Source organism: Schistocerca gregaria, chromosome 2, assembly GCF_023897955.1.
Source record: "Schistocerca gregaria isolate iqSchGreg1 chromosome 2, iqSchGreg1.2, whole genome shotgun sequence".
Lineage (NCBI taxonomy): Eukaryota > Metazoa > Arthropoda > Insecta > Orthoptera > Acrididae > Schistocerca > Schistocerca gregaria.
Window position 1 is genome coordinate 1,019,272,212 of NC_064921.1, and position 11,385 is coordinate 1,019,283,596.

Sequence of the window (11,385 nt, forward strand, 5' to 3'; positions counted from 1 at the left end):
TCACTACTACTGCTCACATCCCTGACAATTTCAAACAGATTTGCCTTAGAAAACGCAGAATACATGTTCAGGTCTCAGTTCCCTTTCAGGAAGATCCATATTGTAACCTCTTAATGCACATCCATTGCTTACTAAAAGAAGTAAAAAGTAAACGTGAACTTCATCCACAGGCCCTGGTGGGCCCTTGGGTGCCAACCGATGGCCATGTTATCTCCCGCGAATTACGTCATTGGGTGCGGTAAGGAGGGGCGCAGAGTCTTCACACCGCTCTCCCAGCTGTTGTCAGTTTTCATGACCTGCAGCCGCTACTACTCGGCCACGTGGATCCTCAGTTGGCTTCACGACTCTGAGTGCATCCCGTTGCTGTCCTCCAGCCAACGAAAATGCACTGGCAGTACCGGGAATCGACTCAGGGTCTTTCACATGGCAGTTGGCCGCGCTGTCCACTCACCTACGCGAGTGGACTGAAACGTAGTGGAGACTACAGCAAATCACTTCTTTGTAACTTGCGTTCTTTGAGCTATGTACGCAGTGACTCGCTTCATGCTTTAGTATCGTTGACGTAGATAGCTCCATAAAACGGAAAAAAAGCATGACGAATACGAAATCTCTGCTCTGTCGAGTTGTTTCCTACCTCTTATTCCGGAGGGAATTAGTGCTACCTTCTTAGAATCTTTCGCCCTAACCAGATCTTGTAATTTTAAACGTATCCTTTGATATTATGTATGATACAGTTCCGTACAGAGTCTTTTATGGAGATCGTTCAGCATGTCTGCAACATTTTCAAATCATCGGAAATCTAAGAATCATCTTCTTCTGTTCCCTTCTGTTATTTTGTCCTTATAAGCAATCCAGATGTGGAAACGTCATTAGCGAAAGACTCACGAGACGTCACCGAAGCTGATTGACTTGCAGAGGTAGTAAGCATGAGAGCGTAGCGGAGAAACCCAACAAACTCTTCGGGCAGACGCAACAAAAGAGGCGTAATACATCACGGACAGATTTAGAATTGATGTTCCCAGAGTGCACTTTCCAACAAAAGTCGAGGAACTGACTGCTTCCTCTCAAATTCGTCTCGTGAAATTACCACGTTGAGAAAAATCAGAGAAATTACAGCTCATTCGGAATCTTATCGACAGTTCTTCCCACGCACCATTAGCGAATCGTGAGGTGATGCATGAAAATACTCGTCGGAGACTTGTCCATTATCTAAAATAATTTTTCAGAAATTACCTGGACAGTTTCAATTTTTATAACGAAAATGCGTAAAACATTTTAAAGTTCGTTAAATATGGCGCTAACGGCAAGCTGCACCACGTATTAGTTAATACCACACTTGTAAGTAGGCTATTTAGGTTTTTATGTTGGTAACGCCACGTAGTGCTCTGAATGAAAATCACTGACTGTGCTGTGTGCAGTCTGTGGCTGGATGGTATTGTTTTGGTGGGCAGTTGGGTATGGACAGCGTGTAGCGTTGTGCAGTTGGGGGTGAGCCGCCAGCAGTGGTAGATGTGGGTAGAGAGATGGCAGAATTTTGAGAGCGAATGATATATGATGACTTTTGAACATTATTAAGGTAAATACATTGTTTGTTCTGTGTCATAATCTTTCATTTGCTAACTATGCCTATCAGTAGTTAGTGCCTTCCGTAGATAGAATCTTTTATTTAGCTGCCAGTATTGGCACTCGCTGTATTGCAGTAGTTCGAGTAACGAAGATTTTTGTGAGGTAAGTGATTCATGAAAGGTTAGGTTATTGTTAGTCAGGGCCATTCTTTTGTAGGGATTGTTGAAAGTCAGACTGCGTTGCGCTAAAAATATTGTGTGTCAGTTTAGTGTTGATCAGAATAAGTAAAGAGAGAAATGTCTGAGTTCGTTCAGTTTTACTCATCTGTCTTTTGTATCAAATAACGTAAGAGATTCACCAGCACAGTCATTCATAATTTTTCTAAGGGGACGTTTCACAATCTCTATTTGTCTTGACATGTAATTTGTAAATCCACAAACTCTCTCTTGTTTTCGTCCTGATGTGGGTTTATGTAATCTTTCATTTCGGAAGAAAAATTAATGCATATTGTTGTCGTGAATGTTGAACTTGTCTTAAACATCGCAGTGCATCATGGTTTTGTTGGAAGCAGTATACCCGCGTTTACGAGGTTAGAACGCCTCATTCAAGTACCCTATGCAAACATATACTGCTCAGTAAAGATTTCGCAACACGTATCAACTTGACGGTTTTTTAGTACTAAGACAATGTTTCCGTTTCCCAAGTAGAAATGAGGTTATGTGTAGTCGGCTTACGTAAGGGAAGAGAGTGTCGCATTTCGCGAGGGGATTATGCATGCACACGACGGTGAGAATGTGCCGAGACGGATGGAAGAAAGTTGAGCATGTGTGCTCTTTACTGCTTCCTGGCGGCCGTCCCAAAAAGTTCTAGCTTTCTTTTCGTGCTGGCATCCTGCCTTTCACACGAAAAAAGAAAAAGAAAAGTGATCTGCCACTCACCGACTGAGCATTCTGACGAACTCCACTGGCCCAGTCTTTGGTTATATAAGATTTTGGCGCAAGACGGTAACGGAAACAAATTAAGTTGCGAGAAAATGTTCTCCTACTTGTAAAGGAGATGCTACGTACACCCCTCCGAACGCCAGTGAAGTTTGTCTAAATATGACAATATATACAACCATCAGGCGGCATCGCTTGAAATCTGTTGTAGAATTTATACTGGCAGCTGAGCACCTGGGCTGAACTGACATCGTCATCCACTGAAACATCGGAAACAGTACATCGCGAATGCGTAGGGGAGTGTGGTTGTACTTAGATGATGGTGTGCTGAGGAAAGCAGGTCATTGTTTGGTCGGTATGCAGTCTAGTGACTGATTTTACAATCACATGAACGAATGAGAGTCTGCCATAAGCATTTTCTACATTTTTTGTTGCTGTTAGACATGACGTATTTTCTGCAGCGTTCTGCACGTGTAATTACTGTACATAATTTTAATGTTGTTTGGAATATATTGCTGTCTTCTGGTACCGTCTTTCATGGTGAAAAAGGGTATATATTTTTTTAGAAGGGTTAATTTAGCCTGTGGAGAGTTAAGCCATTCTTAGTCAGTCTTATAAAGAAGACGGAACACGTGATACTTGCAAATGAACTGAGTTTCTTTACTGTATTAATAATGTTATCTGTCTTAAAAATAGAAATTTCTTTTGGTTTCCAATAGCTTCTACATCAAAATGTATTTAACTTGTATCTGGTTTCTGTTAATACTTCTTAATTTAATTGCAGTTACTGATTATTGGTGATTAGTATAGTAATAATGTAACATCCAGACGATTGTATGCAATACTGACAACATTTTCTTGATTTTAATCCTTTTAAATTTCAATATAATATTTGTTGTTAGCCACATGATCATTTTGTACCTTGACAGCTCTTTTCGCATTTTGAAAAACATTAATTTTCCAGAGCAGCTTTTGAAATTTTACAAAAAAAGCTGTAGCACATATGAAGTTAATGTCATTATTTAAAACGGGACCAAGGAAGTGTAATAAACTGCTGGACAGAGGTTAAAGTTTGAAAAATGTACTGCCCTACTTCAGCTAGTGAAAAATTGGCTTTATCCACACTCCACATTTTTTTCTTTGCCACCAGCCGTCTAATTCATCTTCTGAAAATAGACATCGTGCCCAAGCTCTGGATTGGGATGAATGTTAAATCAGTCATCAGCGTTTCCCCATTGTACTATGTAAGTGCGGAAATGATGATGAAATATACCTCAGTGAAGATACGCCAATGACATTGCATCAGCAAAATATGTTGAAGATATTGATGCAATCTCAGACGTTTGACTTGGCCATAATAGGTCTATCATTTGTGTTCCTTTTCATCGGAACCGTCGAGGTGGGCGTGATTTTCTGGAAACGTAAAAGAGAAGTAATAATCTGAATCAGCTATAAAATTGCCCGACTCGTAGTAAATATCGTTTAGGGCAAACTTATCTACTTGGTCTAAATAGAGGGTGAGCATCACTTTTGTCAGTATGCACTGTCCATCATCAAAACACACAAGAAGCGGTACTTCTCCTTATGAGTAACACATTAGAGCATCAAAATAATTTTATTTGTCCATTTTAATTTTGGTGTAACCAGTCGTAAGAGTAGTTTGATTCTTCACTATTTCTCTAGGCTGTGCCGATCCCTTCATCTGCGCATGCGCTTTGTAACTCACGCCCTCAATAACTTGTACATCCTTGTCTCCTGGGCAGTTTTAGCCGTCCATGAAGAATTACATCGGACACCTAGGAGCAGAACCCCTCAAGTGCACCTATACTGGAAAATTTTTCGCACCTCTTTCCACTCATATAGTTTCTACGATCTCTTGACGTCACTCTTTTCTTGCCCACTTCCCTGTACCACCATTCAGTAGCGCTACTTTGCAAGCAGTTCAACAGCTGTCACATTGCATAGAAAGCTGTGAACCTTATGTGCCTCTTCGCGACTTCGGTGATAATATCAAACTTTAGACAAGTCTTCTTTCGAAGAAAGCTGTCTTCTTCTGCGTCGGTTTGCCTCTGACTATTTCTCGGCCCAGTTTGAGTACTATTAGAACTCTTTTAGGTCCTCAGTCAGCCTTTGCAAATGATGTACATTAGAAAGTCCGTTCTATGAATTTTACTTTATTCGTTTAACGTATTCATAATCTAAAATTCAAGACAACTGTCTGTCGCCGGCGGGTGTGGCCGAGCAGTTCTAGGCGCTTCAGTTTGGAACCGCGCGACCGTTATGGTCGCAGGTTCGAGTCCTGCCTTGGGCATGGATGTGTGTGATGTCCTTAGGTCATCAGTCCCCTAGAACTTAGAACTACTTAAAGCTAACCAACCTAAGGACATCACACACATCCATTCCCGAGGCAGGATTCGAACCTGCGACCGTAGCGGTCACGCGGTTCCAGACTATAGCGCCTAGAACCGCTCGGCCACGCCGGCCGGCGATTAGATCGAAAAATAGCTAAATGTTCAAGCTATAAACTTATGTAAACCATTGAAGAAATAAACAGGTCTATGTATTTATAAAAAAATAGGGCACATTACTTTTGGGATTACCCTCGTAATAAAGGATTTATAGCAGCCGCGGTGGTTTTTATTCAACATGTAAAAGTTTGGCTATGGATGGCCGCCCAGTAAACAATGTACCGTCTTGACAGAAAATCCTAGGAAGTTCTGATCTTACGTTAAATCAGTAAGTGGATCGAAACAGCATATCCAGACACTCTGGGATGATGATGGCATTGAAACAGAGGATGACACGCGTAAAGCCGAAATACTAAACACCTTTTTCCAAAGCTGTTTCAGAGAGGAAGACCGCACTGCAGTTCTTTCTCTAAATCCTCTCACGAACCAAAAAATGGCTGACATCGAAATAAGTGTCCAAGGAATAGAAAAGCAACTGGAATCACTCAACAGAGGAAAGTCCACTGGACCTGACGGGATATCAGATCGATTCTACACAGAGTACGCGAAACAACTTGCCCCCCTTCTAACAGCAGTGTACCGCAAGTCTGCAGAGGAACGGAAGGTTCCAAATGATTGGAAAAGAGCACAGGTAGTCCCAGTCTTCAAGAAGGGTAGTCGAGCAGATGCGCAAAACTATAGACCTATATCTCTGACGTCGATCTGTTGTAGAATTTTAGAACATGTTTTTTGCTCGAGTATCATGTCGTTTTTGGAAACCCAGAATCTACTCTGTAGCAATCAACATGGATTCCGGAAACAGCGATCGTGTGAGACCCAACTCGCTTTATTTGTTAATGAGACCCAGAAAATATTAGATACAGGCTCCTAGGTAGATGCCATTTTCGTTGACTTCCGGAAGGCGTTCGATACAGTTCCGCACTGTCGCCTGATAAACAAAGTAAGAGCCTACGGAATATCAGACCAGCTGTGTGGCTGGATTGAAGAGTTTTTAGCAAACAGAACACAGCATGTTGTTCTTAATGGAGAGACGTCTACAGACGTTAAAGTAACCTCTGGCGTGCTACAGGGGAGTGTTATGGGACCATTGGTTTTCACAATATATGTAAATGACCTATTAGATAATGTCGGGAGTTCGCGAATGATGCTGTAGTATACAGAGAAGTTGCAGCATAAGAAAATTGCAGCGAAATGCAGGAAGGTCTGCAGCGGATAGGCACTTGGTGCAGGAAGTGGGAACTGGCACTTAACATAGACAAATGTAATGTATTGCGATTACATAGAAAGGAGGATCCTTCATTGTATGATTATATGATAGTGGAACAAACGCTGGAAGCAGTTACTACTGGAAAATATCTGGGAGTATGCGTACGGAACGATTTGAAGTGGAATGATGATATAAAATTAATTGTTGGTAAGGAGGGTGCCATGTTGAGGTTCATTGAGAGAGTCCTTAGAAAATGTAGTCTGCCAACAAAGGAGGTGGCTTACAAAACACTCGTTCGGCCTATACGTGAGTATTGCTCATCATTGTGGGATCCGTACCAGATCGGGTTGACGGAGGAAATAGAGAAGATCCAAAGAATAGCTGCGCGTTTCGTCACAGGATTATTTGGTAACCGTGATAGCGTTACGGAGGTGTTTAGCAAACTCAAGTGGCCGACTCTGCAAGAGAGGCGCTCTGTATCGGGGTGTAGCTTGCTGTCCAGATTTCGAGAGGCTGCCTTTCTGGCTGAGGTATCGAATATATTGTTTCCCCCTACTTATACCTCCCGAGGAGATCACGAATGTAAAATCAGAGAGATTCGAGCGCTCACGGAAACTTTCCGGCAGTCGTTCTTCCCGCGAACAGTACGGGAGTGGAACAGGAAAGGGAGGTAATGACAGTGGCACGTAAAGTGCCCTCCACCACATACCGTTGGGTGGCTTGCGGAGCATATACTGTATTCAAACATTATGAATCACCTCGAAGGTAACGATCTATTGATACGTAATCAGCATGGTTTCAGAAAACATCGTTCTTGTGCAACGCAGCTAGCTCTTTATTTGCACGAAGTAATTGCCGCTATCGACAGGGGATCTCAAGTTGATTCCGTATTTCTAGATTTCCGGAAAGCTTTTGACACCGTTCCTCACAAGCGACTTCTTATCAAGCTGCGGGCCTATGGGGTATCGTCTCAGTTGTGCGACTTGATTCGTGATTTCCTGTCAGGAAGATCGCAGCTTGTAGTAATAGACGGCAAATCATCGAGTAAAACTGAAGTGATATCAGGTGTTCCCCAGGGAAGCGTCCTGGGACGTCTGTTGTTCCTGATCTATATAAATGCCCTGGGTGACAATCTGAGCAGTTCTCTTAAGTTTTTCGCAGGTGATGCTGTAATTTACCGTCTAGTAAGGTCATCCAAAGACCAGTATCAGTTGCAAACCGATTTAGAAAAGATATCTGTATGATGTCGCAGGTGGCAGTTGACGCTAAATAACGAAAAGTGGGAGGTGATCCACACGAATTCCAAAAGAAATCCGTTGGAATTCGAATACTCGATAAATAGTACAATTCTGAAGGCTGTCAATTCAACCGAGTACCTGGGTGTTAAAATTACGAACAACTTCAGCTGGAAAAACCACATAGATAAGACTGTGGGGAAGGCGAGCCAAAGGTTGCGTTTCATTGGTAGGACACTTAGAAGATGCAACAAGTCCCCTAAAGAGACATCTTACACTACACTCGTTCGTCCTCTGTTAGAATATTGCTGCGCGGTGTGGGATCCTTACCAGATGGGATTGACGGAGGACATCGAAAGGGTGCAAACAGAGCAGCTCGTTTTGTATTATTACGTAATAGCGGAGAGTGTGTGGCAGATATGATACGCGAATTGGGATGGAAGTCATTAAAGCAAAGACGTTTTTCGTTGCTGCTAGATCTATTTACGAAATTTCAGTCGCCAACTTTCTCTTCCGAATGCGAAAGTATTTTGTTGTGCCCAACCTACATAGGTACGAAAGATCATGAAAATAAAACTAGAGAAATCAGAGCTCGAACAGAAAGGTTTAGGTGTTCGTTTTCTCCGCGCGCTGTTCGAGAGTGGAATGGTAGAGAGATAGTATGATTGTGGTTCGATGAACCCTCTGCCAAGCACTTAAATGTGAATTGCAGAGTAGTCATGTAGATGCAGAGCTGTAGTAGATGTAGGTACTGTTATGTTCAAATGGTTCAAATGGCTCTGAGCACTATGGGACTCAACTGCTGTGGTCATCAGTCCCCTAGAATCTAAGGACACCACACACATCTATGCCCGAGGTAGGATTCGAACCTGCGACCGTAGCAGTCGCACGTTTCCGGACTGCGCGCCTAGAACCAAGAGAACACCTCGGCCGGCCAACTGTTATGTTCAAAAGTCTTTTAATTTTTGCCTTGTGAGAGGGACTGTGTCTTGTACGTAGCCGCTGGACGGCCCTCACGTTCGCCGTAACTGGTCGTACACTTGTGGACTCGCTGCTGTGCAGATGACGTCCCTATCGTGGCTGCTGCTGGCTGCCGCCGGTCTGTCCCTGGTGGCGGCGTCCTGCGACAAGTCGCTGCTGCCCGAGCTGACGTTCACGCTGAACGGCGCCCACCTCGCCTGGCCGTGCACGTCGACGCGCAACATCTACGCCTCGTCGGGCCGCTACGTGTCGCGCAACATCATCGCCACGCGCGTGCAGATCTTCAAGGACGAGGCCATCGTGGCGACGCCGCGCTACAAGCCGGGCGTGCCCTTCACGCTGGGCAAGCTGTCGCTCAAGAGCAAGGACCACCAGGCGGTGCTGAGCCCCTTCCCCTGCTGGAGCCTCCAGGAGGAGGGCAACTGCCAGGCGCTGCAGTCGGTCGTCGACCTGTTCCTCGACCCGCAGGACATCCTCTGGGTGCTCGACGTCGGCATCGTCAACACGCTGGACCAACCGATCCGGCGCTGCCCGCCCAAGATCGTCGCCATCAACGTGAAGACCGGCAAGGTGGTGAAGGTGATCGACCTGTCCGGGCTGGTGTGCTCGGCCAGCCGGCTGCAGTACCTGGTGGTGGACTACGCCGAGGACGGGCGCGTCTTCATCTACGTGAGCGACGCGGCTACGCGCGCCATCATCGTGTTCGACGTGACGGCCGGGCGCGGCTTCCGCGTGGTGCTGCCCAAGGCGGTCACCGACGGCTGCCTGCGCCGTGACGTGCTCTACCTGGCGCTCGTCCGCAAGCCGTGCGGCACCACCGTGCTCTACTTCACCTACCTGTCCTCCGGCCGGCTCTTCTCCATCAAGACGGCGCACCTGCGCCGCGGCAACGCACGCGGCACCGTCGTCGACGTCGGCCCGAAGCCCACCAACCTGGTCATCCTGGGGACGGACGGCGGCACCGCCCTCTTCTTCCGCTACAAGGGCGACAGCGAGATCTACCTGTGGAACACGGAGACCTGCTTCAAGGAAGAGAACTTCATGCTGGTGCAGCAGGCCGGCGAGTGCCGCCTCGCCACGCAGGTGGTGCCCGGCTACAAGCGACTCATGTGGGTGCTGGAGAGCAACTTCCAGGACTACATCCAGAACACCGTGGGCTGCGCCGGCGCCTCCGTCTCCCTGCACCCGCTCGTCAAGGGCTGCGAATAAACGCCCCACCCCACCGCCTCACCGCCTGACTCGAGCAGACGCAGACGAAGACACCTCCAATACTGCGCTGGTGCCACGCCGTGGCGATTATCTCGATACCCCTCAAAGACGGACCGCAGCCGACGGGTGAAACCTGTACGCAGTACCTCTTTCTCGACACACCAATATTTCGCTCACACATGTATTCAACTGAGAATGCAAGTGCCTAAATATGCTTCAATAAACCTACAGCGAAGTTTGTATGAGATATGTCCTAACCAGTTTCTCAGCTACATTAATGAAGTCGAAACAGACAATCATAGTGATACAACATTTTTAATGCGGCACTGCAATTAAATACTCACCTGTATGTGCAACATTGTATTTATTTATCATTTTCTTAATTGAAGGAAGACAACCACAGTTGTATATACCTCCTCCAGCTAGTCCTAAACTAGAGGTTGAGTGCAGTTGAACTATTCATACAACGTACGAATTCTCAATAAACTAACAATTCAGTGGACACTTGATTATTCTCTGTGAATTCATATGTGAACTTGTAAACGAGAAAGATAAAAATGGAGGAACATGTCTGCAAGTAAGCTATTCTAAAGAAAATAAAAATATTTTACCTCTTAATAACCTGTACCATTCTTTACATTCATCCTTGAGCGTACCATATCACCCAGTAACAATGTGTAAGCCACTTGATTTATAATTTTATTGATATAGAACGCAGCGGACATTTAAGATGCCGTGGCAATATACTGGGTGTAGAGGAACAGCCTAACAATAAAGTCAGATTTGCAGTACGGGATGTCCAATGGAGAAAAATTTTCCACATAACCACAAGTTGCACAATTTTGGAGCTACAGCCATGCTACGACAGCCAATCAGCGATGAAGATAAAAATATAAATAAAAATAGTAATGTTTTGTGGTCAGTTTCCTCTCAACTGTGTCTTCTTAGGGTGTGCTTTCACATTATCCGTACAGCTGATAAAATAAACAAAAATGAAATGGCGTATGTCGCCCTGAGTACTGACAGCTCACTTCAACAGGTAGCTGAGCGGTCAGCGTGGCAGTGTCAATACTAAGGGCTCGGGTTCGATTCCCGGCTGGGTCGGAGATTTTCTCGGCTCAGGGACTGGGTGTTGTGTCGTCCGAATCATCATCATTTCATCCCCATCGACACGTCAGTCGCCGAAGTGGCGTAAACTCGAAAGACTACTACCCGGCTAACGGTCTATACGACGGGAGGCTCTAGTCACAGCAATTCATGTGCTCTAACCGTGTACTTCCACGAAGGACGCATCCGGAAATACAAACAAATAAGAAACGTGAGTGATATTTCGTCTCAGTAAAAAAGAAATGAAAGAGATACAAACGAATAAAGGTTATGCAAAACCTTATCGGGAATCTTGGAAGTTCACATCTCATCAGGAATACTCTGTCAGCGGCGTAACTGTAAGTCGTTAGCCAAAAACAGGTATTAAAACAATCTACAAAACTTTTTAGGAAGTTGTTTGTTATCACCTGCAGGCCATTCATTGAATGTATTTAAATTTTTCACGCCTTGTATCCTAATCTTAAGCTGTTCTAGCAGATCCATTTTCCTGCCCTTATCGTCTATGTGCACAGTTGTGAGGTCTTCTTCCATTAAAGGGTGACCAGTTTCATGAATGTGCACGGTTACGGACGACTTTTCGAAGTTATTAAGCCACAAAGCACCCCTACCAGACTGACCCACAGGTTTCACACTACCCGGGCCGTTGAAACATTGCACTTGACGTTTGCGTATGA

General features: G+C 45.0%; 1 protein-coding gene across 1 annotated transcript; it reads left to right on the forward strand.

Moving 5' to 3' along the window:
• The first annotated feature begins 8,476 nt into the window (after positions 1–8,476).
• LOC126336784 (major royal jelly protein 1) lies at positions 8,477–9,604 on the forward strand. The gene has a single exon (XM_050000802.1). The coding sequence runs from the start codon at positions 8,477–8,479 to the stop codon at positions 9,602–9,604; it is 1,128 nt and encodes a 375-aa protein (XP_049856759.1).
• Positions 9,605–11,385: the final 1,781 nt, after the last annotated feature.

Excerpts from the sequence above, each read along its gene's own strand:
- LOC126336784 (XM_050000802.1), top strand. The coding sequence starts at position 8,477 with ATGACGTCCCTATCGTGGCTGCTGCTGGCTGCCGCCGGTCTGTCCCTG.